This window comes from Vulpes lagopus, chromosome 11 (genome assembly GCF_018345385.1).
Source record: "Vulpes lagopus strain Blue_001 chromosome 11, ASM1834538v1, whole genome shotgun sequence".
Classification (NCBI taxonomy): domain Eukaryota; kingdom Metazoa; phylum Chordata; class Mammalia; order Carnivora; family Canidae; genus Vulpes; species Vulpes lagopus.
In genome coordinates, this window is record NC_054834.1 from 72,675,232 (window position 1) to 72,701,912 (window position 26,681).

Sequence of the window (26,681 nt, forward strand, 5' to 3'; positions counted from 1 at the left end):
AGATGTGCATGGATCTTTATTTCACTCTTAAATAATTTATATCCCATTTAAACAAATAAAACTCTGAGACCAAAATATAACGACCTGAGGTTCTCCTCAATGAAGCAGCTGGCAAAGAACACCCGTGGGAGGGCTCCGGCTTTGTGTCAGCCACGCGGCTGCTCTAGGACAGCTCCTTTCCGTGACCGCCACCTGCACAGGCTCGCACAGGCCAGGGCGCCTTCATAAACCATGCCCCAGCGGGCCTCCAGACCTCAGAGCCGGAGCTGAGTCTGCTGCCCTGCAGGACCAGGTCGGGTCACCGCACCTGGCCAGGAACAGGACACAGATGGAAACTGGACTCAGTGAAGTCACAGCTGCGTTGGGGCACATGGGAGAAGTGCCTGGTGCTCTCAGATGCCATCTCCAGGTATGTGATCTGACTTTTCAAGTGCTCTCCCTCATTCTGGTGGCTGAAAGCTGGCCAGCCCCCAAAAGCAGGAATTTCCTTGTATGAAGCTTGAGAGGGTATTGGATCCAGGAAGGGGGACATAGTTTGAGGGGGACCCTCATGACAACACCCAAAGTTCAGATGGTGGGATTTCGGCTCTGACTTGGAAGGAAGGAACAGACCAAGAAACGGTCCAAGGCAGGAGAAGGGGAACGTGGCATGCCTGGGCCTACCTACACCACGTCCAGAGAGGGCCATGTGGCACTGACCGCACGCCCAGGCACCCTCTTCCAAGAGCTGTCAGGTTAGACAATCTCACCTCCTTCCTCCCAGACACCGTGTCCCCCACCCGACTCTGATACAGGCAGGTGGGTCAGGTTGCACACTGTCACCAGAAGCAATACAAGGAAGCAGAAAGCTTGCCCTCACTGTTTTTTTCAGAGGCAGGAGCTCTGGAGCAGCATGTGAAGAACTAGCTCTTCACTTTTCCTTCTCCTTCCGTTTACTCTTCCTCTGGCTGGTCAGCTCATCCAGCTTCTTATCCAGCCTCCTCTGGAGCTGGGCCCTCTTGGCTGGGTCCAGGGACCTGTCCTTGGTCCCACTGCCGGCATAGAGGACTCCTTCCCGGCTGATTCTCTGCCGGGCGTGGGCGCGAGCCCTCTCCCCACAGCCATGGATCTGGGGGGAGAGGAGACACAGTGGTGAGTGCTAAGCCAAACAGGGACAAACAGCCTGCAATTCTGCCCACTGCAGAGCTTGGGGACCATGATGCCCCATCACGAGGTTTTGGAGGGGCTGCCTACCCTTCCTGCACCTGAGCCCTCACCAGCAGGCTGCCATGGAGGGGGGCTAGAGGAAGCACCCACACCCTGCCCTCCATCTCTGCCTTCAGCTCAGCCCAAACCATCCTCTGAGAAAACGCTGTCGCATGGCTAGATCCCCACAACCTCCCTGACAGGGGGACATCACTTTGGGTATGGGTGACAAACACACACAGGCCCACCAGCAGTGGTGTTTGAAAAGCAGAAAGTCAACACACAAGTCATGCCCCTGGAAGCAACATGTCTTTCCTCAAGCACGTAGCCCAAGTACAATCACGTCCCCTCTGGGCAAAAAGCTGTGTTCTTTAATCTGATCCCAACACTAGGCCTGTCACGGGAGCTCCAAAATGTGCATGAGCTGGTGACATGCCCCTGTGTTTTCAGGAAACTCTCACGTAACTCCTGTTTTTGAAAGAAGGAAACCTTCTGAGCACATCCCCTGCACCAGGTACTACAGCCAGTGCACAACGTGTGCATAACACGGTTCCTTCTGGAAAGCCTGCTTCCATGCTGCACAGACGAAGGGAAGGGAATTGCCCGTGGAACCAGCGTGGACCTAGCCCGCCAGCTCCCCCAGCCCTGTGCACAGCTCAGGGACCCTGGCAGCCTGCCACCTGCACAGTGTCTGTCCCCACCCCTGCCGCTCGAGGCTCATGGGCTGCCCACCACAGCTCTCCCACAGACAGCCATGCTGCGTCATCCTTTCCATGTGGCCCAGTGTCCCACATCCTGCATCCCCCGCTCCTCACTGCACCTCGGTCAGGGGTGAGGGCTGAGGCACACCACCCAATGAACATGTGGGGCAAGTGGCTCAGGACTGAGGCAGAGTTCATTTGCCCATGTGACAAAGGGAGCAGGTGATAGAGCTAGTGATCGAGGCCGAACCCTGCCACCCAGCCCCATGCCATTTCTGCACAGCCTCATCCCATTGACCGTAGACTTGTGACAGACTTGGAGCCCTGCCCGCAGCCAGCATCTCGTGTCAGATAGGACACTGTGCTAGCGCTCCCCATAACACTTCCACCGACCACACGGGAAACGCACAGCCCACTGGCCCCTGCAGCCGGAGCTGCCCCACACCAGGGGCCCGCATAGGCTATGCCAGTAATGCAAGCTGGTCCCCCAAACCTCCATAAGACAATTTCTAAACATCCTAGAAAAACATCTTTCTAAAACACCACACACTTTGTCAAACAGATATGAACACAGACTGTGCACATGTGCATGTGCGTGTGTGCACAAGTGAAGGTGGGAAGGGGACTGGGGCAGGAGTAAGGGGTGGAGAGGGGACCCCTGCCCAGGGTGGGACACCACCAGAATCCCCATGCAGCTCATCCAGGACGGTGACACCCCAGGCACCACATGCCCTCCCCACGCCTGCCCTTCCCACCCACCTCCGACAGTCCCACTGCCATCCTCCCACTGGCCCAAACCAGAAACCCAAGGGCCCCTCTAGGTCCTCCTTCCCCTTCTTGTCGTGACCCACAACCAGTTCAGGGCCCAAGTCTATCCCTCCATGCTCCTCACGACCCACCCCAGGACCTCCCAGCCTCGCCCTGAGCCTTCCCTGCACTGCAGCCAGGGCTCCCACAACACGGTGGTGCTGAAACCTCCAATGCTCCCCTCGGCCTCCAGAAGCAGAGCTCAACTGCTCGGTGCACAGGCTTCGCAGCCTCCATTCCATCACCCTGCCTCTGGCTCTGCTCCCAGCTGCACAAGGGTACCCCCTCCCTAGGGCCTTCATATATGCCCTCCCCCACCCAGCCCCCACCCCTGCTGCCAGCTTGGCGCCAGATCCTCTCTCAACATGGTCAGCACATTGTGGCACCAGACACAGCTCTCATACCCAAGTCCCCACGGGTCCCCGCCTGGAGCAGAGGTGAACCCTGCTCTGGCCCCCAGCAACCCACACCTGGCAGAGGAGATCCACATGTGCTCAAGAAATGAATGAAGCAGCAGCTGGGCAGCCAGCCCATTTCAGACCATGGGCCAGAGGCCCCACCTCCCACCTTCCCTATGCTAACCCACTGATAAACCCCAAAGACACTAAAACAAAATCCCCTCTACCCAGAATTCCCACCAACTTGGTGGCGACTTGGCAAGTATGACATTTTACTTCCTCATGCCTAAAGCAGAGTATGAGTCTGTGTCCACTCAAAAATATTCAGTGCTTCTGACCAGCCACTGTTTGTGTGTGGAGCACATCTGCCCGGGGCCTAAGCCCCGGAGACAAAGCACTACCACCACCACCCCCCCGCACTCTGCCATCTGAGCTCCCGGAGGGTCGCCATACCTCGGGCAGGTGGTGGCTGAGGCAGAACCGGCGGCCACAGTGCTGGCAGAGCTGGCCCAGGGTCACCACGCTGGCTGTGCACTTAGCGAGGCCGCAGGTGTTATCTGCCTTCACGGCAGCCGCAACCAGGGCATCAAAGTCCTCCTCGCTGGGCAAATCTACAGCCGCATGTCCTAGGGAAAAAAAAGGGTCGCTCAAACAGGGAAGAACACAGTGGGATGAGAACCCTGCTGCTGGACCCATGGCTGCCCTGCCAAGCTGCTGTGCCCAGCTTCCCACTTTCTGTTCACAGCAAACAGGCAAATGACCCTCACTCAAGCCTGGCATCTGTTCAGCCAAGAGTGGCCCTTCCTCAGGGAGCTAATAACCAGTCCCTGCTAGGAGGTGTGGGCAGCATGCGGACTTCCTAGAAGGAAATCAGTGCACACACAGTGCCCCTAAAAGTCCATCTGCTTTAATCAAGAAAACATCTAACTACGAGGACGTTCCTTACGACGTGAACCATAGCAGGGAAACAGCTGGACAAACCGGTGTATTCACAGATAACGACGTCAGGGGACCTCAGCCTTCCTGACCAGGTATGGAGAAACCTTTTTAAGTTACTAGAAAATGCTCAAAAGTGGAAAAGAAACAGGAGATCATGCATAACTTTAATTCTGTAAAATGTATTTGTGCACTCCAAACATGGACATGCAGAAAACACTGCAAGGCTCCCACGAGGCAGCTGTCCTCAATGATCAAGGGGACAGGAACAGACAGGACATGCCGGCATGCCATTTCCTGGAGTTAATTCCGTATACTAGGCATGCCGCAGCGCCAAGCACACAGGTCAGGATGGTCAGCCTCAGAAGGACCCAGGGGCAACCATGACCTCACTCAGAAAGCACCACTGGTCTACTGGCACCTTGGTCGGCTGCAGCCACACCAGTCTTTCTGTGCAGATGCAACTCTGCCACCATCCTCTGTAAACGGGGAGGGGCCCCAAGCCCGTCCCCCACCCCAGACGGGCTCTACTGCACTCACAACATGCCAGCCTGCTGGGCATCAGAGGGCAGGGGAGGGAAAGACGTGCTCATGCCCAGGAGCAGCAGCAGGAGGCTTAGGGAAGGACTGACAAGGTGCTCGCCACTTGTCAGCATCCTCAAGAAACAGACAAGATGCAGGGACCAGGCACACAGGAGTGTTCAGGCCCCAATCCAGAAACGAGATCTCCCAAGAGTCCTGACTGCTTATCGGACAGGACCGAGTGCCTGTCATTCCCCCAACCCTCCTGAGGGGCAGGCAGCCTCTGACGCATTTAGCGGCACCCTACCCCACAGGGCCTCCAGCCATGGCCCCAGGGGCACGTTCAGACTGCCTCTGCTTCTCAGCTGCTGGAACCTCAGCACAGAGTCTAGAGACTGACTGGACAGGTCATGTTCTGACTCTGAGTGGCAAGATGAATTCTGAAGGTGGCCGCTGCTTCAAGAAACACTTCAAAGCGGGGCTAAGTCTCCCCAGAACACAGTCTTCAAGTAACCATGCCACACACCTCCCAGAAGGAAGGCCAGGTCCTCCCGTCATCGTGTCCCAGCACCTGCCCTTTACGGCACTAACCATTTTCTCAATGTGGTTTAAATAGGTACTTAACTTCTCTTTCTTCTGCCAGAACGTTGGTTCCTGGAGAGCAAGGGTGACTTTACTCCCTGGCACAAAGCAGGCACATAGTAGCTGCTCACTAAATACCACAGAACCAGTAAGGTATGGCCTCAGACCCTGGGGCTGCTCTCAAAGACCAAGAGTCATGTTTGTGCAGCTTTGCTCCCAGAAATTCAAAGAAAAAAAAGATGTGGATGGTTTGGTGGTCTTGTTCAGAGAGCAACAACTGGAGTAAGAGACTACCCAGAGGCCTCCAGAAAATCCAGGCCTTCAAGCTCAGTTCACGCGGATGCTCAATCACACTGCAGGGCAAGGGGCAGAGCAGAGAGACCCACCAAGCACACCAGTGCGCAGCAACTGCAGCGCAAGATAGGAGCTGGGATGTGGGACAGCTATCACCCAGCACGGACATCTGAGATCACCCAACGGCTCCTGGACACTGTCCTCGGCTCCCCCTCCTGGCTCTTCCCCTGCACTAAATGCACCCTGAGGACTTCCCACCTGCCAGGCGCTGCCTGAGGCCCCGGGGACGCAAAGGTCACCGTGACCAACCACTGCCCTCAGGGAGTTCATACCAGACCAGTTAAACACAAGGTGCAAGATGCAGAACCAGAGCAGGAGCAACAAGAGGAAGTCCTGAGTCTGAGGGTGGCAGGCAGGCTTCATGTGGGGCAGACACCCCAGGCACAGGGCGCCAAGCTGGACTCCCATTACGTGACCCCACTTACCTTTTGCCTCTTTCTTCTTCTTCCTCTCAGGTAGCGTGCGTGGCCCCGAGTGCGGGGCCTGCTGCCCCTCCATGGCTGGCCGCTCCTGCCGGCTCTTCTCTCTCTGCAGCCTTTCCAGGTACAGGGCCTTTAGATTCAGGGGGTCCTGGCCACTCTGCTCCCCAAGAGGGGGCTTGGTCTGTGTGGGGCTGGGGGCCGTGGGACCGACAGGGGCTATGCTGCCGACCCCTGCTGCAGGCGGCGGGGCAGGTGGGGCAGGCGGCGCAGACGGTGCAGGCGGGGCAGGAGGGGCTCTCTTGCTCACAGTGATGAACCTCTTCTTCCCCGTCCCAGTGCTGTCATGTCTCAGTCCGTGCTCTTCGGCGATCTGATGGACCCACATCCTGTCATGTGAGTTCAGGGAAGGAGGAAACTCCAACTGAGTTTTCTCACTCGCCACAAACTCCGCAATCATGGCCCTGAAGTGGTCTGCATGGTCTCTGCTCCCCGCTCCCTCTGGGCTGCCTCCATTGAGGCTGGGCTGAGAAGGGACCTCAGGGACCGAGGGCTTCCCACCCCGCCTCTTCCGCTCCAGCCCAGCAGCTGCTCTGGCCTCCTGGGCCCCTTCCTGGGCCCCCTCCTGAGGCCGGCTCCCAGGAGGCTTCCTGGACAATGCCGCAGAGCTTTGGGGTTTCGCACCAGCTTGTCCGTGGCCCTGGGAACTCTCGTGGGAGTAGTTTTCAGGGATGATGTCATCAAGATATTCAAAGGCGGTGCGCACCTCCCCGTGCTCTGTGAAGTGATCCACCAGGGTCTTCAAGAAGGCATGGTTGCTAACAGTGCGAGAATCGCACACAACTGCCACGTGGCGCCGAGCACGGGTGACGGCAACGTTGATCCTCCGGTCCTCAGCAAGGAAGCCCACCTCACCTAGGAACAAGCCAGGGCTGAGCGGCAGACCCGAAACTAAGGAACAGGTAGTCAACTCCGGAACCTGAGTGATAAGGATCACCAAGGGGATCGTCCGACGTCCCTTCTCCACCAACCACCGGCCCACTGCCGCACCGCCGCCTGCTGGGCCACCCCGGGCACCTGCACAGACCTCCTGCTGCCCATCCTGCTGCTGCCCGCCCATGGCTTACCAAGTCTGGCTCCACAGTACATGGTCTGGATACGGCTGCTCGTCTCCTTCCCCAGCCCAGCCCGGGGGGGTGACTGCAGCCAGCAGCAGGGAAAGCGCGAAGGATGAGCCCACTTCACGCAGGCTCTGGTCAGAGCCCTGCTGCACCCCACCTCTGGCCCCATCTCTCACCTGCCTCTTGCCCCACGCCAAGCTCACAGAGACCACGCTCACACCAACTTGCACAACCCCAGCAGAAATCCAGTATGCCCTCCGAATAATCTATTCTGTGCTTCCCCAGAGGCCTCTGTGGAGCCGTATGTACCTTTCCTTTTTTTTTTTTTTTAAAGATTTTATTTATTCATGAGAAACAGAGAGAGAGAGAGAGAGAGAGAGAGAGAGAGAGAGAGAGGCAGAGACACAGGCAGAGGAAGAAGCAGGCTCCATGCAGGGAGCCTGACGCGGGACTCGATCCCGGGACTCCAGGATCATGCCCTGGGCGGAAGACAGCGCTAAACCACTGAGCCACCCAGGCTGCCCCCTACGTACCTTTCCTATTGGATCTGACGAAGGACAGTACCACAGCCTCCTTCTCTCGGCCTTGGAAGCCGTCAACTGACTTAATTTCAAGCTCAGGGTGCCTGTGGGCAAGGCTCTGTCTGAGCAGGTCCACCTGGAACACCAAGCAGGGCCACGTCCACATCACAGCTCAGGCCACGGCAGCCTTGACGCTGCTCTTGTACTTGGCAGAGGGCCTCACGCCGCACAAGGGCCGTGACTGCCTTCTGTCAGGTCAGCAAATACACGAAGCAGCACATAAACAGGTCAGGTGCGGCCTCACACCCCAGCACTGACGTTACGTCATTTCTTCTGGCTCAAGACAGCCCCCTGCCCAGACACCCTTCTGTGTGATGCCTGTAAACCAGGAAGGGATGGCAACCGAGCCACAGACCTCATGATACCTTCCTGCCTGCACCTGCATTTTTTCCACCAAGCAAGACAGACTTTAGTGACAAGCATGTAGGCACTGAGAGAGAAAACATGAGAAACCCCAAAAAGAAAGGAGCAGGTGATGGCTGCTTCTGCTGCTCCCCCCCTGCCCCCAGTAACAGGCAACACCCCGATCTTCCTTCAGCAAACTGCCTGTCCCGCACTTAGCCCAGGAAACAGAGCCAGCCCCCCTACCCAAAGACGGGTGAGGAACTGCTCCAGCCACAGCAACCAGTGCAGGGATGGGGACCTAAGTCAGATTCCTAAGATCCAAAGCTGAGACCCTGTGGGAGAGGCTGTGATGGGACAGGCAGTCCCCAGGGCTGCTCTGTAAGGATGGCGCCAGCCCAGGCAGCCAGGACCTCCTGGGCAGCTGGCCAGAATAATGACGCCAAGCAGGGAAGCAGGCTGACATCAGCAGAGCAAGTAAAAGAGACAGATTCTTGCTACTGTCATGTGTGCCCTGGATCTAGTTAGGAGATGAACAGTCGGCCTAGAGTTTACAGTCAGAGACCATAAACCACACCTTCCCTTCACTTAGGGGGACTGTGCCCACCGACACAGACAGACAAATGGGCCCCCTCACACCTGGAGGTTGTATGGCGTGATGACGGCGATGTCGCTTGCCTGGACACCAGCATCCACCAGGGCCTGGATGTGCAGACTGACAAGGCGCACTTCACCTGGAGGGATGTAAGCAGGCTGTGGGCCAGGTCACTTGGAGCAGACCCCCATCATCAATGCTAGTTTCTTTAGCAGTCCACACAATCCTACAAGCGGATCTTACATCGTGCCTGGGGTAATGCCCTGAGCTGCAGGGTTGCCAGACCGAGCCAACAAAGACACAGGCTGGCACCATGGGGGAGCCAGGATCTTGTCCAAGGCCAACGAGGCCGACCACAGCGGCCTCATGCCCCCTCCCAAGCCTACTCCTTCCCCCAAAGCCACATGTGTTCCCACCTCCTCTCTTCTCCCCCCCCTACTCAGCTCCTCTGAAGTTGGCAACTGCAGTAGGTTTCCATGAAGAGGAGCTCAGGGTCTGATGAAGCTAGAACACTGGCCCTGTCCCAGCGAGCTCACCAGGGTTCCCCTTAGACTGGTCGTCATCCTCTTCGAGTTCAAACAGCCCGCAGCCGGCTGTGTCCACAAGCAGCAGGGGGATGCCTGTTTCCTCTGTGGCAGCCACTCCCGGGAGGTCCCTGCATGCAGGTGGAGACTGAACACATGACCCCAGGGCAATAAAGCAGAGCTGAAGCCCTAATGACAGAACTCGAGTCTCTCTTTACTCCCTCTGGCACAGCCTATTCCCACGGGAAACAGGGGACATGAAGAACCTCAGAGACTGAGCACCCCAAAACAGCCCTGCAGAGTAAGGCCCTCCCGCCTGAAAGCCAGCCTCAGAGGTGACTTTTACTCTAGACTCTCCACTGAATGTGGGACTCAGGGTAGGCCAGGTGGGGCAGAACCGAAGCACTCACCGCAGAAGGTGCCCAGCCACGGAAGGGTGGGCTGTGAGCTGCCCATGGTACAGGGCCTCCGAGGCCCACCGCATGATGGCCTGGTGCATGCGGTACTGCACCGTCAGTGTCCGCACCACACGCACGCCATGCTCCTCAGCCAGGCGCTCCATCAGGCTGAGTGAAAGCCCCGCCAGGGCAGCCCTGTGCCAAGACAGGAACCGGAAAGGGGAGCCTGAGTTTCCGAGTCTGCCCTGAAACCAGAGTCCAGGGAGGAAAGCGGTGTTCAAACCTCAGATCCCAATGCCCCCACCCCAAGTTCTGACCTAAAATTAAGGTTGTGCTCACCCCAAAGACGCCCACATCCTGGGACCTGTGAACACGTGACCATACCTGTGTGTGTGAAGTCACAGTAGGCCCAAAGCTATCGGGGGGTCCTTCTAAGAGGGAGGCAGGAGGGTGAGGGTCAGGGTCAGGGTGAGGGTCAGGGTCAGAGAAGACAAGACCAGAGAAGTGAAGACACTGCCCGCTGGCTGTACGGGTGAAGAAGGGGCCCCAGGTGAAAGAGTGAGGCACTTCCAGAAGCTGGAAAAGCCTAAAACATGAACCCTCCCCCGGAGCTTCCCTGCCAACACCCTGACTTTAACCCACGGAGCCCAAGTGTGGACTTCTGACTTCCAGAATCACGAATAAATCTATGCTGTTCAAGTGATGATTTGTCACAGTACCAACCGCAAACTGTTACAAATTATTTCAAACTCCAACATACTTCAGCCACAAGTAACCCACTACTAATTGTAACCACAGCTGACATTCACCTACGGCTTCCTGTGAACCACTCTTAACGCTGTTAACTCACTCAATCCTCACAAAACCTTAAGGGGTAGTGTTGTGCATCCCACTTCCCCAGGAGGAGAGTGAGACACAGAGAAGTTGAGGGACCAGCCCAAGGCTGCCCAGCCAGTGAGCTGCAGAGGCCGAAGCACCTCTTCACCACCATGGCACAACGTCTCCCTCCCGGTCAGTGATACTAAAACTGGGGCAAAGTTCCTGATCATACTTCAGGGGCCCTTGCTCTGTAAGCTTGTAAGACCTCGAGGTCAACCTCTTCCAATTCAGATACCTACTGAAAACGATTCATGCCAGAGACATGAGCAAAGCAGCTACCAGTCCCCGCTACAAACAGAGAACTGCCTGGCACAAGTTCCCCCAACGGGGGCATCCCTGCTCCAAGGGCACAGCTCCAAACGCTCTCCACACAAAGGTCTGTGCAGGATACAGAGCCCCTGTCCCGGAGTCTCCACACCGACTCCTACCGTGGGGGCAGGCCTCCCGTCAGGACAACTCCCCAAACACAGCGCCCCATCTCCACCTGCACTGCACCCACTCTGAGGACCCATGCTAGGTGCTCTCCTTCTCCGACAGATCCTGACTTAATGCCCCTCTGCTCTGGGGGCCCCCTCTCCCCTCTGGTGGGTTCCACCCAACAGACATGCCGGCTCATTGTGCTTCTGGCCCCCAGAAAGGGAGCCAGAAGCTCCACTGCGACCTGTCCACACTCACAGCGAAGGATAAGAGCATCTTGGGGAGCAGCAGAGCGGGAAGAAAGCCACCTGTGTGGGGAGAAATTCCCTGCCTCGGGGACGGCTGGTGTCCCTGGGCGCATTTACACAAGGCCAGTCCTGGTCACAACTTACATCCCAGTTGGAACAACCAGGGAACGAACAGACTAACACACTGCTGCCACAGAAACACTGAGAAGCTGTGACAAGGGACCTACAGATAACAGGGACACATGGAGACAGGGTGGTCACGGGAGGCCACGAAGAGGGCTCATCCGGGAGAGGACTGAACGGAGGAGGGTGAGGTCAGCCCGTGTCCGGGAAGGAACCGTCCAGACGGGGAGAGAAAGGGCAGAAGAGGCCAGTGAGGCCAGAGCAGTGGAGGAGGAGGGGCCGGGACGGCCAAGCTTGGTCACAACACCAGGGACTGCTGCATCTCTGCGGCATGCAGGATCAGAATCTACAGAATCACTCCTTGTGGCCTCAGTCAAAGGATGTGCCTACAGGTCAGGACTCGGGAGACTCCAGGCCAGGCCAGGAGCTGATCAACCCAGAGGCCAGTTGGCCCACCCACAGAAGCAGCTCTCCCTCGGACCCCACCTGATGGAACAGGCACATTGACCTGCTGGGAAACCACTCAACTGGCCCAGACTGGGCACGGTGCCGAGTGCTGAGGCGACAGAGACACGGGCAGGGGTCTTACTTATGAGAGACCGTGGTGGGGGGCAGCTGTTTGTGATCTCCAGCCAGGATGCACTTCCTGGCCTTCAGCAGGGGGATCCAGCAGCTAGCTTCCAGAGCCTGCGCGCACTCGTCGATGACCACCACATCAAAGTGGGTATCGGGCAGTAACCTCAGGGGACCATCAGAAGAGGCACCTGGTGGAATTGGAACCGTGAGCCTTACAGAAGTTGCTGGCTGTCTGCGTCCTAGCAGCTGTGAACACACTGCAAGACATGCCAACAGACCTGTCGGTTCAGAATCCAGTCCAGCGTTAGGACGGTGTAAGAAGCGTGCGTCTTGGAATAAAAACTCAGGAAGGACATTAAAAACCTCGTGTTACAGCCCACCTGTGTTCATGTGTGAGGCAGTGTGCTCCTAGCCAAAGGCCACCTCAACACTCCAAACACCAGGCTCCATCAGCCCTATAGGGGCTGGGAGCACCCCCGATGCAGAAAGCCCTCTCCCCAAGCATTTGCCCAAAACCATGAATCTCTGAGGCAATGCACAACAGCTGGAGGGAGCGAGACGTAACCGGAAAGCCTCAAAGGAAGATTGAGGGAATGAGATATCCACAAGGGGTAGAGAAGCTCCAACCTGACCCTGGGGGCCCAGAAGGCGATCTACACACGTCGGGCTGTGTGTGTGCTCACACAAAACCCCAGGAGCCCCGAAGCGCTCATGGCTGGTTCACCTCTGGCTTCACACCAAAAGGAAGCGAGGCCCGAGAGCTGTGAAGCGCCTGGCTGAGCTCTGAACGTGTGCCCCCAACACACAGAGGCCCTCAGCCAAGACCCGCAGATGTGCCACTTCCATCATGGGAGGCAATCTGTGCGATCCTCCCCTGCCCTCTGTGCTGGCAGGCTTCAGTGGCCGCTGGGGACAACAATGCAGGCATCTCAGAATCAGGTCAGGGAAGTCACTAAACAAACCAAACAGTAACAACAAGCCCCGGGGAGGGAAGAGAACCTGATTTCCGTATTCCCGGTATCAGGAATGAAACCAGTGACACCATTACAGATGCCACAGATATTTGTAACATAAGTGGATATTAAGAACAAGTTTAGACCTATGATTTTGATCCATTAGATTAAATGAACGAGTTCCTTGAAGACACTACCTGGCTCAAGAAGAGGAAACCTGAATATCCCTGAATCAATATGGATTAAACTGAGTTGGTCATTGAAAAACTCCTCATAAGGAACACTCCAGGCCCTGAAGACTTCCATGGTGAATCCCACCATTTATGGACAGCTCTACACAAACCCCGCCAGAAACAGGGAAGGGAGAAAACCCCTCCCGGCCCCTCTAGGAAGCCTTGCTGAGGGCGGACCTGCTCCCCTCACCCGTGTTGGTCGCCAGCACCACCGCTGCCGAAGTGAGGCTCTCCAGCATCGCGGCTTCCTCCCTCTCCTTCAGCTCTTTCCTTAACAGCTTGACTTCATTCCAAACACTACTCTTCTCTCTCCTATCCTGGGTCTGCCTGTTGTTCACCTACAAAGGAAAGCCAATAACACATAAATGCTTGCACGTGATTTCGCACCTACTTAGCTCTTTCTCTTTCATGAAGTGCTCCTGTTTATAACCAGCTGGTCCACTTCATTAAGCTTGAGAGGCGCTAAAATGTCAAGAATCCGTTTGATGGGCAGCCCGGGTGGCTCAGTGGTTTAGCACCACCTTCGGTCCAGGGCGTGATCCTGGAGACCCAGGATCGAGTCTCACATCGGGCTCCCTGCATGGAGCCTGCTTCTCCCTCTGCCTGTGTCTGCCTCTCTCTCTCTCTGTGTCTCTCATGAATAAATTTAAAAAGTCTTTTAAAAAAAAAAAAAAAAAAGAATCCATCTGAAAGGAACAACAGATACACACAGGTGACCCAGCACTTGACACCCTGTGGCCTTACTGCCAGTGTTACCCGCACGGGGGAGGGAGCGGGGCAGAGTCCAGGTCCTCAAACCAGACAGTGCTTAGAACTGTAACTCAGGAAAAAAAAAAAAAAAAAAAAAAAGAACTGTAACTCAGATGAAACCAGAAATGGGACCCCACCCTACCCTGAGCAGTCACCACACATGCTCTTGGCAAGAAAGAGCACCTGCCATCCCAGGATTTGGGTTTTAGCTGCTCACAGAGAAGAGGCTATACACTTCAGTTGTTATTCCATATTTGCCAAGAGAGTAACAAACTTTTCTCAACCTATAAAATGTGTATCTAAGCCTCGACTTTCTGTAATACTAAAGAAGACACTCTTCCTAGAGGCAGCTGGTTAGCTCAGACGGTGAAGCATCTGCCTTCAGCTTGGGTCATGATCTCTGGGTCCTAGGGTTGAACCCCAAGTTGGGCTCCCTGCTTAGTAAGGACCCTGTTTCTTTCTCATCCTCTACCTCTCCTCAGCACTCAGAAGCTCACTCTCTCTCAAATAAATAAAATCTTAAAAAAGACACCCTTTATTTTTTTAAGATTTTATTTATTCATTCATGAGACACAGAGAGAGAGAGAGGGGCAGAGACATAGGCAGAGGGAAAAGCAGGCTCCATGAAGGGAGCCTGATGTGGGACTCGATCCCAGATCTCCAGGATCAGGCCCTGGGTTGAAAGCAGCACTAAACCGCTGAGCCACCCGGGAGGCCCAAGATACCCTTCCTAACTGTGATTTCTGCTTTGGAGAACTGGATATGGCAGGGTTGACTGGGGGGCCTTACTGTGCCTTCCTTATGGGGAAGACCCTGAAAAGCACTGATTACAAATGGAAACAAGAAAGGCAGTCATCCACATCTGTGGTGGAGGCAATACCATCCGGGCATACTCCTATCCCCTCTACCCTCAATTGACATGCTCTCAGCCTGTCCTCAGATCTGCTGGGTGCACACTGGCATCTCGAGTGCCACCCCACTATTCCGCACCCATGGGAAGGCAGACTCACAGCCCCAGCCCTGTGGGACCAGGACACAGAGGAGCAGCAATGTGAGGCCATGAGACCAGCTGACTGTGAGCAAACGAAGGGGATGGTAAATCAGAGAACCAGCGAGCGCCAAAGTACCAGACTGCAAGACTTAACACGTCTCCAATTATCCTGTCACCCACTGCCTCTTTTCCACAGGGAGAGTGTAAATGGACCAAAATTTGGGAAGATGAATTTTTGAATTTTTATTATCAGGTTCCTGGGTTTTTTCTTGCCAATATTATCAGACCTAGGGGATGTTTAGAGACATGTCTTCTTTAAGATGACCTCTCACCTCCTCCCAAAACTACTTTGTAAACAGCTGAGACCCTATTAAGTGCTGAGTACAAATTTCTATCAAAAGTGGGCAGTCCTTAATTTCTTAATACAACTGGGGCGGGGGGGGGGGGACCCTTTTAATGGGCAGTTCTGATATTTGAAATTCTTTTTTTTTTAAGTAGGCTCCATGCCCAGTGTGGAGCCCAACTCATGGCCTGAACTCACAACCCTGAGATCAGAACCTGCACTGAGATCAAGAGTCAGACGCTTAACAGACTGAGCCTCCCAGGCACCACCCCCTACCGCCCCTATGTTTGAAATTCTTAAATGAATTGATAGAGGCAAAGGAAAAGTGAAGAGGAGCACAGACAAAATTGGCTCCCAGGAAAAACTGTGGATCAGAAAGCATGCAGAGCGGTCGCTGGTAGGAGGTACGTACAAAGGCCTGATCAATGTCCTTTCTGATGTCTGCAACAATCTGGGCATTGTCACTCCGCGCTAAAACCGCATCGAGGGAATGCTGCTGAATGGACTCCAGGAGGCGGGCAGGGTGCCCGAGGCGCAGGATCTTCTGCTTACACCGAGCCAGGCGCTCCACCAGATTGTCCACAGCTATGTTAGAGGGAGCACAGCACAGAACCTGGGGGGGGCAAAGCTCAAATTCAGCGACTTCTTTAGTCAACCACTTAAGTTCATGCTAAAACAAAGAGAAAGCCTTGAAAGTAGAGAGAGGACAGAGTGCACAAGTGATGTCAGAGCGGCTGGAGGGACGGCTGCACGCGACCTAAAAATAGTGAAAGGGAATAGAGGGGAAGGGAGAAGAAATGGGTAGGAAATATCAGAAAGGGAGACAGAACATGGAAGACTCCTAACTCTGGGAAACGAACTAGGGGTGATGGAAGGGGAGGAGGGCAGGGGATGGGGGTGACTGGGTGGCGAGCACTGAGGGGGGCACTTGACGGGATGAGCACTGGGTATTATTCTGTATGTTGGCAAATTGAACACCAATAAAAAAATAATGAATGAATGAATGAATGAATGAATGAACGAACGAACGAATGAATGAATGACACATGTTACTGCAGACTCTATAGTAGCTGCAACTGATGCTTCAGAAGTCTAGTCACCGGGCACCTGGGGGGCTCAGCCGGTCAGCCATTGGCCGGGGTCGGCTCAGCATCCTGGGACTGAGCCCCTCATCAGGCTCCTTGCTCAGTGCGGAGCCTGCTTCTCCCTCTCCCTCTGTTCATTCACTTGCATTCCTGCTCACACTCTCGAATAAATAAAATCTTAAAAAAAATAAAAGAATACAAAGAACTCCTAGAACCAGAAATGTTAAATAATTTGCAACCGGGGAGGGGGGGGACTCAAAAATTAAAGCGTCCTGAAATCTTTCTGATGGGCTCAATCTTGCTCCTAACACTATTTTTTGTAGTGATTTTAAATCAGGAAAGAAAAACTGGAAGTTCCACTATTAGAAGCAGGTGACAGCTAGCAGAGGAGGTGGAGCAGACCCCCCAGGAACACAAGCCTCAGAAGCAGGCGGCCACGGCCTGGCCCTCCCTGTGTCCTGCGCCACGTGTGTCCTCCCACAGAGGGCCTGAGTGTGAACCAAGGTGTGTTCTGTCTCAGTTTACACAAACAGGAGGCATTATCCAATCAAACCACCAGACCTGCTTCCTACCAATGAGTCATCACTTAATCAAGTTTTCAAATGCCTGAGCCAAATCACTCATTTGTATGAAACTACTGGACAGTTTCATGACCAAGATCTCCCTTCAGCTCCAAGCAGCAGCGGTTCTGCCTGCAGAGGAGCATGAGGCTCAGAGCAAAGACCCTGGAGAGCGTGACTGCCTGAGTCCAAACCCTGGCCCTGCCATCCACCCACTGCTTGGGACCTTTGCCAATTTCTTTGGAAACACGGGTCCCCCAATAGTTCCTAGCACCCAGGGTTTCTGTGAGGACTACCTGAGTACATGGACAGCACTCAGAAGGATAACTATTTTGTAAGAACTCATCAGTAAAATGTTGATCATCATTACTGTAATTCTTACAGTTATCTGATATTTACAAAGAAAGATTTTCTAAAAGTTTTCCAAACATGCTCAGAATCCATAATGACTCACTCATGTGGATGCAGAGGAAAAAAGACCATTCTCAACTATTAAAAACATAAATGAGTGATATACAATATCCCATATCCCATGTCAATGACAGGCCAGCTGTCTCCCTGAACTAACTACAGGGCCCAAAGGTACGGACAGGCCTGCCCACAGTGTGAGCATGGCAAGTGCGCTGAGCAGAGCCTCTCTCAGAGCCCCAGACCGGCACTCCCAAGCGTGCTCCCCCTTCCCATGCCCCCTGCAGCTCTCAGAAGTCAGGGCGGGCCAAGTCCAATGCGCCATTGGTAGGTGCTCCGAACACTCCTGACTGGGCCTGAATCCAGCTGAGCACCTGCAAGCCAAGCACCTGCGAGCCAAGCTCCTGCGAGCCCGGCACAAGGAGCACATCCATCCTGATGGGGCAGCAGCACCCATAGCTCACCTTTAAGCCCTGTCTCACAGCCTGAAGAATGATCTCGACCACAGTGGTGGTTTTCCCGGTGCCAGGAGGCCCATGGATGATGGCAAGTTCTTTCTGGGACAGCGCAAAGGAGACTGCTTCCTTCTGGGAGGCATCCAGGGAGGTGTTGCAGAACAGTGGCGGCTCTACAGGAGAGACAGCAGTGTTAGGCTCTGGCTCCATGCCACTCGGTACTTCCTCCTGGCAGAAGGCACTGACCCTTCCCAGGAACTTGCCAACAGACAAAATCAGTCCGCTTGGTCCTCTGGTGGTTCCTCCCAGGAAGCAGATCCAGCTTGCTGCGTGTTTTCCCAAGTCCAGTTTCCCTGGGACCCAACCACACCCGCTCACATATGCTTGTCTCTGGCTGCTACATCAGCTCACAAAGCCTGACATATTTACAATCCATCCCTTTATTTAAGAAGTTTGACAACTTATGCTACACAGTAACAGACCTTTCTGAAAGAAAGGTTTCTTGGAATCTATTTCTAGTAGGGGTGTCTAGGGGGCTCAGTCCGATAAGCACCTGACTCTTGATTTCAGCTCAAGTCATGATCTCGAGGTCGTAAGATTGAGCCCCCGGACTCAGTAGGGAATCTCCTTAGGATTTTCTCTCTCAGGATGCCTGGGTGGCTCAGTGGTTGAGCATCTGCCTATGGCTCAGGGCGTGATCCCAGAGTCCCAGGATCGAGTCCCACATCGGGCTCCCTGCATGAAGCCTGCTTTTCCCTCTTCCTGTGTCTCTGCCTATCTGTATCTCTCATGAATAAATAAATCAAAAATCTTAAAAAAAAAAAAAAAAAGGATTCTCTCTCTCTCTCTGCCTCTGCCCCTCCCCTCCATGTATGCTCAACTCTCACAAAAAATAAAAGTAAAATAAGTAAAAATTAAAATAAGTTAGTTTTTCTACCCTGCTGCCCCTTTTTAAGTGCCCATAAAGTGACAAAAACAAATGACAAAAAGGAATTAGCAAATTTTGGAATCGTGTCTTCTCATTGAATCTTCTATAATGAAGACCAATTATTTGCCTCGTGTACTCTGTGCTCAGAGAGCAGCAGCTATGTGTCCAGCTCTATAGGGCACCGGCTGCAGGGAGACACCCGACCCATGAGTGAGCAGAACTCCCAGGCACAGTGCCCTGATCTGGGCTGGCCAGACTGACACAAAGCTAGAAAGCAGCAAAGGACCACCTGACCCAAAGTCCCAGTGCACATGTGTGCATACATGTCTGTATGTAAAAGACAGAGTGCTCCACGTGGAAAAACTAGAATATACACAAGTATTAGCTAACTGGCTAACTCCAGATGGCAGGTTCCTGAGGGATCTGTTCCCCTGCAAATGTACTTACTTATTTCCAAATATCCTATGATTAACACATACTCTATTACTCTTCTCATCAGAAATAAGTGACCTTCAATTTGAAGGATGCTGAGAAATGACCAAATGCACTTAAGAATTGGGACTTTTCAAACAAACACAAAAACACTATTAAACACAAACACTCAACCATCCTATTTCCACATCACTGAGCTAGAACATCCTCACATCTCCAGAGAACGTAGTGAAGTCAACAGAATGAGCTGCTTCCTTGCACTAAATGCACAAGAGGTCAGTCCATATGACTCATTCCGAGAAATTTAAAGTAGACTTTTAATTTATAAAAGAGAGAGGGATCCCTGGGTGGCACAGCAGTTTGGCGCCTGCCTTTGGCCCAGGGCGCGATCCTAGAGACCCAGGATCAAGTCCCACGTCGGGCTCCCGGTGGATGGAGCCTGCTTCTCCCTCTGCCTGCGTCTCTGCCTCTCTCTCTCTCTCTCTCTCTCTCTCTCTTTCTATCATAAATAAATAAAAATTTAAAAAAAAGAGAGACAGATACCTTCTAACTGTACATCCTCGAACTCTCAAACACCCTGGGTCCTGCTGTTCTCGGTGTTTCTGTAAGAACCTCGATCAGAAAAGAACACACAAAGGTTCTTACCTATATTGCTGGCAGGACTGGGGGCTGATCCGCCGAAGAGGACCTCTATGAGTGAGGACGCGGGGCCAGAATGGTACTTCTTTAGCGTTATCAGAGCCCTGCCAACAGAGAAAACTAGAGTTAGGAGTGTGGTGAACACCAAATATTGAATCTGTGCCCAACCCTCTGCCCAGCAAGGACCACCTGCAGCCTCCATATCCTGTGAGGGGCCCACACAGACTCCACACTCAACACAATTGCTCTCTTCCACCCACAGAGGCAAGCAGTCAGGTAAGTGTGCAGTACTGGAAGAAAATAGGATGCCTGGGTGGCTCAGTATGTGATCCCAGAGTCCTGGGATCAAGTCCTGCATCAGGCTTCCCATAGGGAGCCTGCTTCTCCCTCAGCCTATGTCTCCGCCTGTCTCTCATGAATAAGCAAAATCTTTAAAAAAAAAAAAAAAAGAAAGAAAGAAAGAAAGAAAGAAAGAAAGAGAAAAAGAAAACTTGATTCCCAGTCACACAAACTCTTACTTTTTCAGTCGCTTGTAAGTGATGTCATTGGCAAGTTTTAACAGTCTGTAGGCCCGCTCCCGGTCCAAGCTCAGCTGGAAATCATGGGACGCATCAAAGGCTACCGTGACTGATCGCTGTGTGATCCGGGTCAGGATCCCTGTGGCCAGCTGATTGCCTTCATCATACAGACCCACTATATCGCCTATAGAAGCAAAAAGTTACACAAATGCTGTGCACAGTTAAACCGTGACCTATTTTATATAATAAATTCCAGAGTATTTCAAATATCCTATCCGTATTGTCTTTAGAAATGAAAAAAAAAAAAAAAAAAGAAATGCAATCGGTAGCAATAAAAGTTTTTTTTTAATAGTAAAAGTTTTTTAACCAGCACCTAAATTATATATAAAAATTGACTTGAAATCAATGAAGTGTTTACAGCAAACATGCCAGTCAAGAAAACATTTAAAGTGCCTGCTCTGTGCCAGGCGCTATTCCAGGCACTGGTCTGATTAGAAATAAGACACAGACATCTGCACCGAAGGCTTTAAGGAAAGATGAAAAAAAAAAAAAAAAGGAAAGATGAAGCCCCCCCAGGAGGGGATGGAGGGATGAGGGCGTCACTTTAGAAACACTGTATGACAAGGGTTCCTCTGAGTGGTGACAGGTAAGCAGGATGGGGCTTGAACAAAGTGGAGCCCTCAAGCACATCTAGGAGAAACATTCCAGGAAGAATAGGAACATCGACAAAGGAGGAAGGGAGGTCATTTGCTGACCACTCAGCACGGATCTCTCCACTTCCCATGGCAATGCTGGGGGATTTACCCATCTGCTAGGTGATCCTGAGGGCCTTCCCTTGATGCCAGGGAGAGAGCATACAACCTATGCCTCAGCCAGTCACTGCATCCCATGTCCGTCCCTGGCCACGGAGACTGTTCAGGGATGAGCACAGACCAAATCTGACGCCCTGAGATGCAATGAGACTTTTGATTGGCATCTGCAAAGAGGCCCTCCTCCGTCTGTCTGGCCGGACCAGGAACCTGAAAGCAAATTGGGGCCAGAACCACTATGATGTGTCACCTGAGAAGGAGCCAACCCAGAAGAGGGCAAAGCCAAGAAATGGAGAGAAGTGAAGCCTAAGCAACCTCCCAAAAGCCCTGAAGCCAACCTTCCAGTATTGCAACCAACGCCATCCTTCGTACCCAAGCCAGTTTGGCTTGGGTTTTCATCACCTGGAACAGAAGACTGTTCTGACCAAAACAGACTCCACTGTGAGAGAAAGCCAGAGCCACTCACATATTTACACCCTATTTATTCTGTGTCGGAAAGTATATGCCACAAGTCAACCAGGCACCAGACACACCCTTAGCTTGGGCTACTTTTCTTCCAGGCAATGAGTTTCATCTCTACCTTGAACCTTTTCTCTGGCACCTTCCCTCAACTTTATAGAGACAAAGAGCACAGGGCAACAACACTCCTGGGGCAGGGTCTGGCTCTGTGTGCGCAACCACAGGATCCCATGCCTCCTGGGACCACCTCCCCACCAGTACCCTGCATAGGGTCCCATGTTCCAGAACTGATATTTCTAAGTTGAGCCTTAAAACTGCTCTTCAGAAGATGAAAAAGTAACAACCCTACCTCAATCTGATCAACACCTGCATCGACACATCAAATTTTTGGCCCAATGCTTTTCCACATAAATGCCCCTGCCCCTGACTTCCTGTTTATGAACCCTTCACTAGTCTCTGGGGTCATACTCCACAATGCTGGCCAACTGAATATACGACTGAATATATTTTTACTTTTTGTTTTCAGATTTACAACACCCACCCACCACCCCCACCACCCACCCCCGCCCGCATGGATATTGGACTGTGACAGTGAAACAGTGTAACAGAAAGTTGCCACTGTAACGCCCCCAGTCCCTGTCGGCAGACAGCAGCCTCACTTAACAAGAACATGTAGACCTGATGCCAACCAGCAGCCCCTCTTCATCCCGTCTCCAATTCCAGCTAGTATTCCAACAACTGTGGGCAAGAGTTTGGCCAATCAGAATATGAAATCAAAAACCCGTCAGCACCAAAACACAGCGGAGACTCTTCTAGAGCAAGTACAGAACCACTGGTGCTGCTGTCTCCAGGTTTGAGAGCTAAACAGGTGCCCTTGGTGGGTGGTTCAGCAGCTTCTCCCAGCTGCTCGTCCTCTCCAGCAGGGTTGGCACGAGTGTACTTCAAGTACTCCTGGCACAAGAAGCCAGGGAACATGGAGCTATGAACACTGTGTCCTCATTGTCCAAGACAAATACGATGACAGGCCTGTGTAATGTCACAGTTTCTAGGGGCCGTGATAGAAAAATTGTTTTAAAAATACATTGGTTTTAATAACAACATATTTTAATGCCAATATACATTCAACATGTGTCACGTTTCCAAAAACGTCTCTATAGATAGAGATTATCTATATTTCTTTGTACTTGAACTTCAAAATCTGGTGTGCACTGCACACATGTGGCAATCACTACCCACATCTCAACCACACACGGCAGGTGGCTGCCACCGCGGACAGTGCTGACCCAGACTACCAAAGAGCCACAGAGGTTGTGACCTTCCAACTAAGAGTTCTTTGCTGCACTGCTTTATTCTCCAACTAGTCACATGTAAGCTGGCGCTCACAAGAGTAAAAGTCACAGCATGGAGACCAGCAGCACAAAATATACGCCTACATTGCAAATGCACAGACCCGAAGTAAAGCTGTTGCTGGGAAGCACCGCAGCAGATGTGCATCTCCTGGGCTCTAAGGTGACCAGCAGCCGCCCGTACAGCCCAGTCCGCTGGCTGGAAACCTGCAGCTTCAGCAAACAGACGCCTCGGCTCTGGAGTTCTTTTGGGGAGATGTTCTCCTGCCAGGACCTGGAAGACATCCAACACTGAGAGTTCAATATTTACACTTCCCCAGCATTTATTCCAGCCCACACAGAAGGAATGTAAAAGGGAGAGAAAAGCAGACAAAGGCACCAAATAAGACCCACAGAGGCTCTGCATCTGCCCCTTGCGTCCTGAGCCTCCCCCATCCCCTCGCGCTGGCAGAGCTAGTTCCCTTTACCTGATCCACCTGCACTGGTTCCCCCCATGTCACTCAGTCCATCAGTGCCCCCTGCCAAGTCCACCATCTGTAACCTCACGAATCCACGTCTGCCTCTCATCCTCACCACTATAACCCGGGCTCAAGCCATACCGCCTCCTCATCTGGACCAGACAGAGCCTCCTGCCTCCTGCCTGACCTCGGGGGCTTGCCCTGACCGGTCGCAAGCGGCAGCACCCAAGCAGTCCACCTAAAATACAAATCTAGTCACTCCCCTTTGAAAGGTAACAAAGGAAGACCTCACTAAGATGGAGCAGGGAGGCCAGAGAGGGGAGCTGCCCCGTTCCACGTCAGCTACGGACCCTGATGGCACCGAAGCCTCAACCCCACGACGGGAAAGATGCACATCACACCCCCTGCGAGAAATCCACCGGCCCTGCGCTCAGCCAGGGAGCGCCGGCCTTCCCGTGACAGACTTCTATTCCAAACAGCCCTTCCCACTGCCTCCTTCTCCTGCTTTTGCGGCACTAATCCAGTTTGTGCCACAGCTTCCTTGGCCGGAACTGCAATTCTCTGCTATTACGAATAAACTCATCTCGCTGGTAAAAAAAAAAAAAAAAAGAAAAGAAAAGAAAAAAGGCTGTTTTACTTTCAGGGTTAACACCCCCACTTAGGCGTGCAGAGAGCCGTCCTCCGCACACAGAACAGGCCACGGGCCCGCCCGCGAGGCCCCCTCGACCTGAGCCCGGCCGCCGCCGCCGCCGCCGCCGCCGCCGCGGGCCTCCCTGTGCGCGGGGCACCGAGCCCAGCGCCTCACCGCAGACCAACTGGAGCTCAGCGAGTCCCGTCACAAGCCGGTGGCCACGGCTCGGAGGTGTGACCTGCAGTGTCCCACGGCCACGCACGAAGGAGCCGGGGTGCCGCCCAGGTCGGCAGGGCCGCAGCAGCTCTGCTCCGAATCAAAGCCCCGCCCGCAGCAGGGACCTGGCGCGAACCCCGGACCGCGGCTGCCCGGCCCCCGGCCCGTCCCCCGGCACCTGGGGGGCGCTACGGGGCCGCTCGGCGTCGCAGCCTCAGACCAGAGCAGCGGAGGATCAAAGAGCCGGGGGTGCAGGAAGACCGCGGGCTGCTGCCGCTTCAGCCGGCGACCCGCCCCGCCCCGAGGGAGGCAAAGCGCCGAAGACGCGCCGCGAACAGGCTGGACCCGGCTGGACACTTGGGGGCGGGGGCTCCAGGCTGAAAAGAAAGGACCCAAGGGCCGCCAACCCGCGCCGCGAGCGCCGGGGCCCCGCCGGCCGCCCCCTACCTGCGCTCCTCGACCTCCGCGTCTCTCTCGAGTTCCAGCAGGTCCAAGTGCTTGGTCACGAAGCTCTCCACGGCCGTCGAGGCCATGGCCGCCGACCGGCCGGGCCCGGGGCCGCGGAGGTCCCGCCGCCGCGCGGGGCGGAGTTCCCGGCCGGACCCCGTGCGTCGACGCACAAGGCGCGCGTCGCTTCCGCTTCCGCTTCCGGCCGAGGCTGCGGGAAGATGGCGGCGGCCGTGGCGGCCCGGGCCGTGCCCGTGTGCTTCCGACGGCTGCTGTGCGCGTGCAGCCGCCGCGGCCCGAGAGCCGCAGGGCCCGGAGCCGGTGAGAGGCGGGCGGCGGGGTGAGAGGCGGGCAGCGGGGCGTGCGGGTCCGCGTCCGCCCCATGCCTTCGGCGGAAGCGCCCCGTTGGCCGCTTGCTGTCGGCGCGGTGACCAGCACGGCGCTGGCCTTGCAGTCGGGGCAGCCCAGGCTCGGCCTGGCGCCTTTCGTTAGCAGTGACATTCGCCAAAGGCACTATCTGTGCTTGAAATGATTGGCGTGCCGATTTTATTTATTTGAGAGACAGAGCGCGCGCGCGCACAGGAGCAGGGGCAGAGGGAGCCGGAGAGCGGGGAGCCCGGTGCGGGGCTCGGGCCGGCCACCAGGGATCATAACCTGAGCCACCCACTGCCCCCAACCATGTCTTCAAAATAGGCCCGGGGACGCCTGGGTGGCCGGCGGCTGAGGTCTCTCTGCGCCCCAGGTCGCGATCCCGAGGTCCTGGGACCCAGTCCCACGTCTGCCTCTCTCTGTGTTCGTCCTGAATAGACAAGTAAGATCTTTTTAAAAATAGGTCTAAGTGTACATTTGCGGATATTGAAGAATTGTTCTCCTTAGAAAGAACAGTGCTTCAGTGATGTGTTTTTTAAAGAATATTTTCTTTTTGTGGAAGCATGTTGACATCCTTGCTGCTCAAGCAGTGTATCTGTGATTGACTTAAAAATAATTGCAAAGTTGGGCCAGAGACCGTGTACACCCAAAAATGTGCAACGCGAGTTGATAACCGTTGAATCTGCGTGAAGGCTCTGGACTCTCGGTTCTGTCCTCTTTACTTTCTCGTGTGTTTGACGTTTTCCATGAGTAAAAGTTAGGTTTAGGGAGGGAGGGAGGGACAGTTTTACAAAAGCAGTGGAAGTTATTCCCTTGTCCTGACATAAGACCGCCTTTGGAATGCTGTGTTCAATTCCACACTCCCCGCTTTAAGAAACACAGGTAACGTGGAGTTCAGAGAAGGTGACCAGAATGGAAAGCAGCCAGGTCCTTGAGGAGTGAGAGAGGGGAACAGGATGGAAGACCCCACAGTGCTCAGAGCTGTAGGACGACCCCACGGGAGAGGAGGGAGCACATTTGTTCCTTCCGGGGTCCTGGACTGAGCCAAGGTCGTAGATGAGAGTTACAAGGAGGTGGCTTCCAAGGGAGGCGCAGAGTCCACTGTCAGGGCATATTCCAACCAGGGCTTCATTCATTCACCCACCATTTACTGAGCACCTCTTACCCGCAAGCACTGATGGGGGGAGGGGTGGAATACATCGTAAACTTAAATAATTCCTGCTCTTAATGGTGCTAGTATTCTGATGGGGGAAGAGTGGCTGTGGAAAGACAGGCAACTTTTTTTTTTTTTAAGATTCTGTTTATTTATGAGAGACACAGAGAGAGAAGCAGAGAGACAGGCAGAGGGAGAAACAGGCTCCATGCAGGGAGCCCGACATGGGACTTGATCCCAGGACCCCAGGATTAGGCCCTGGGTTGAAGGCGCCGCTAAGCCACTGAGCCACCCAGGCTGCCCAAGACAGGAAATTTTTAAAAATAAATTACGTAGTGTATTAGAAGCTGGTGAGTCTTGGGGAGAAAAATCAAGCATGAAGTGGGTGGGAGAGAGTCAATTTTAAATAGGATAGTCCAGGAAGACCTCTCTACTGAGATGGTGTTTGAGTGGACACCCAGCGAGAATGGGGGAGGGAGGTTTCAGAGGAAGAGCAGCCAAGGCACACACACTTCGAGGCAGGCACTTGGCATGTGCCTAGCATGTTCCGAGAATAGCCAGGAAGCCAGGGTGGCAGGTGCAGAATGAACAAGAGGTAGAGTCTGAGAGATGGGCTCAAAGCGAGCAAGAGAGAAAGGGGGCATCACACTGCCCATGCCCTGTAAGCCCTTGTGAGGGTTTTGGCTTTTTCTCTGAATTAAATAGGAAGCTCTTGGAGAGTTTTGGCAAAATAGTGACAAGATCTGACCTGAGTTTTCACAGGGTCACTCTAGCTGCTGCACAGAGAAGG

The 26,681-nt window shown here is 53.9% G+C and overlaps 2 protein-coding genes across 3 annotated transcripts in view; one reads left to right on the forward strand and one right to left on the reverse strand.

Annotated features, from left to right (window-relative positions):
* IGHMBP2 (immunoglobulin mu DNA binding protein 2) lies at nucleotides 1-24,500 on the reverse strand. 2 transcript variants are annotated; one of them, XM_041774216.1, is made up of 16 exons: nucleotides 23,803-23,827; nucleotides 22,722-22,891; nucleotides 20,808-21,022; nucleotides 20,004-20,187; nucleotides 19,492-19,589; nucleotides 17,496-17,659; nucleotides 15,391-15,591; nucleotides 13,085-13,232; nucleotides 11,722-11,896; nucleotides 9,478-9,660; nucleotides 9,080-9,198; nucleotides 8,588-8,682; nucleotides 7,559-7,682; nucleotides 5,911-6,819; nucleotides 3,545-3,717; nucleotides 1-1,108 (listed from the first exon to the last, which is right to left on the reverse strand). In XM_041774216.1, the coding sequence occupies exons 3-16, from the start codon at nucleotides 20,809-20,811 to the stop codon at nucleotides 911-913; spliced, it is 2,775 nt and encodes a 924-aa protein (XP_041630150.1). In that variant the 5' UTR covers nucleotides 20,812-21,022; nucleotides 22,722-22,891; nucleotides 23,803-23,827; the 3' UTR covers nucleotides 1-910. The 2 variants fall into 2 exon arrangements, with proteins under 2 accessions (XP_041630150.1, XP_041630149.1); XM_041774215.1 differs by lacking the exons at nucleotides 20,808-21,022; nucleotides 23,803-23,827 and adding an exon at nucleotides 24,370-24,500.
* MRPL21 (mitochondrial ribosomal protein L21) overlaps nucleotides 24,463-26,681 on the forward strand; it is a 13,280-nt gene continuing 11,061 nt past the window's right edge. The window contains exon 1 of the mRNA XM_041774217.1: nucleotides 24,463-24,690. Coding sequence (XP_041630151.1) covers nucleotides 24,591-24,690 — 100 coding nt within the window. The 5' untranslated portion in view covers nucleotides 24,463-24,590. The remainder of the gene's footprint in view (nucleotides 24,691-26,681) is intronic.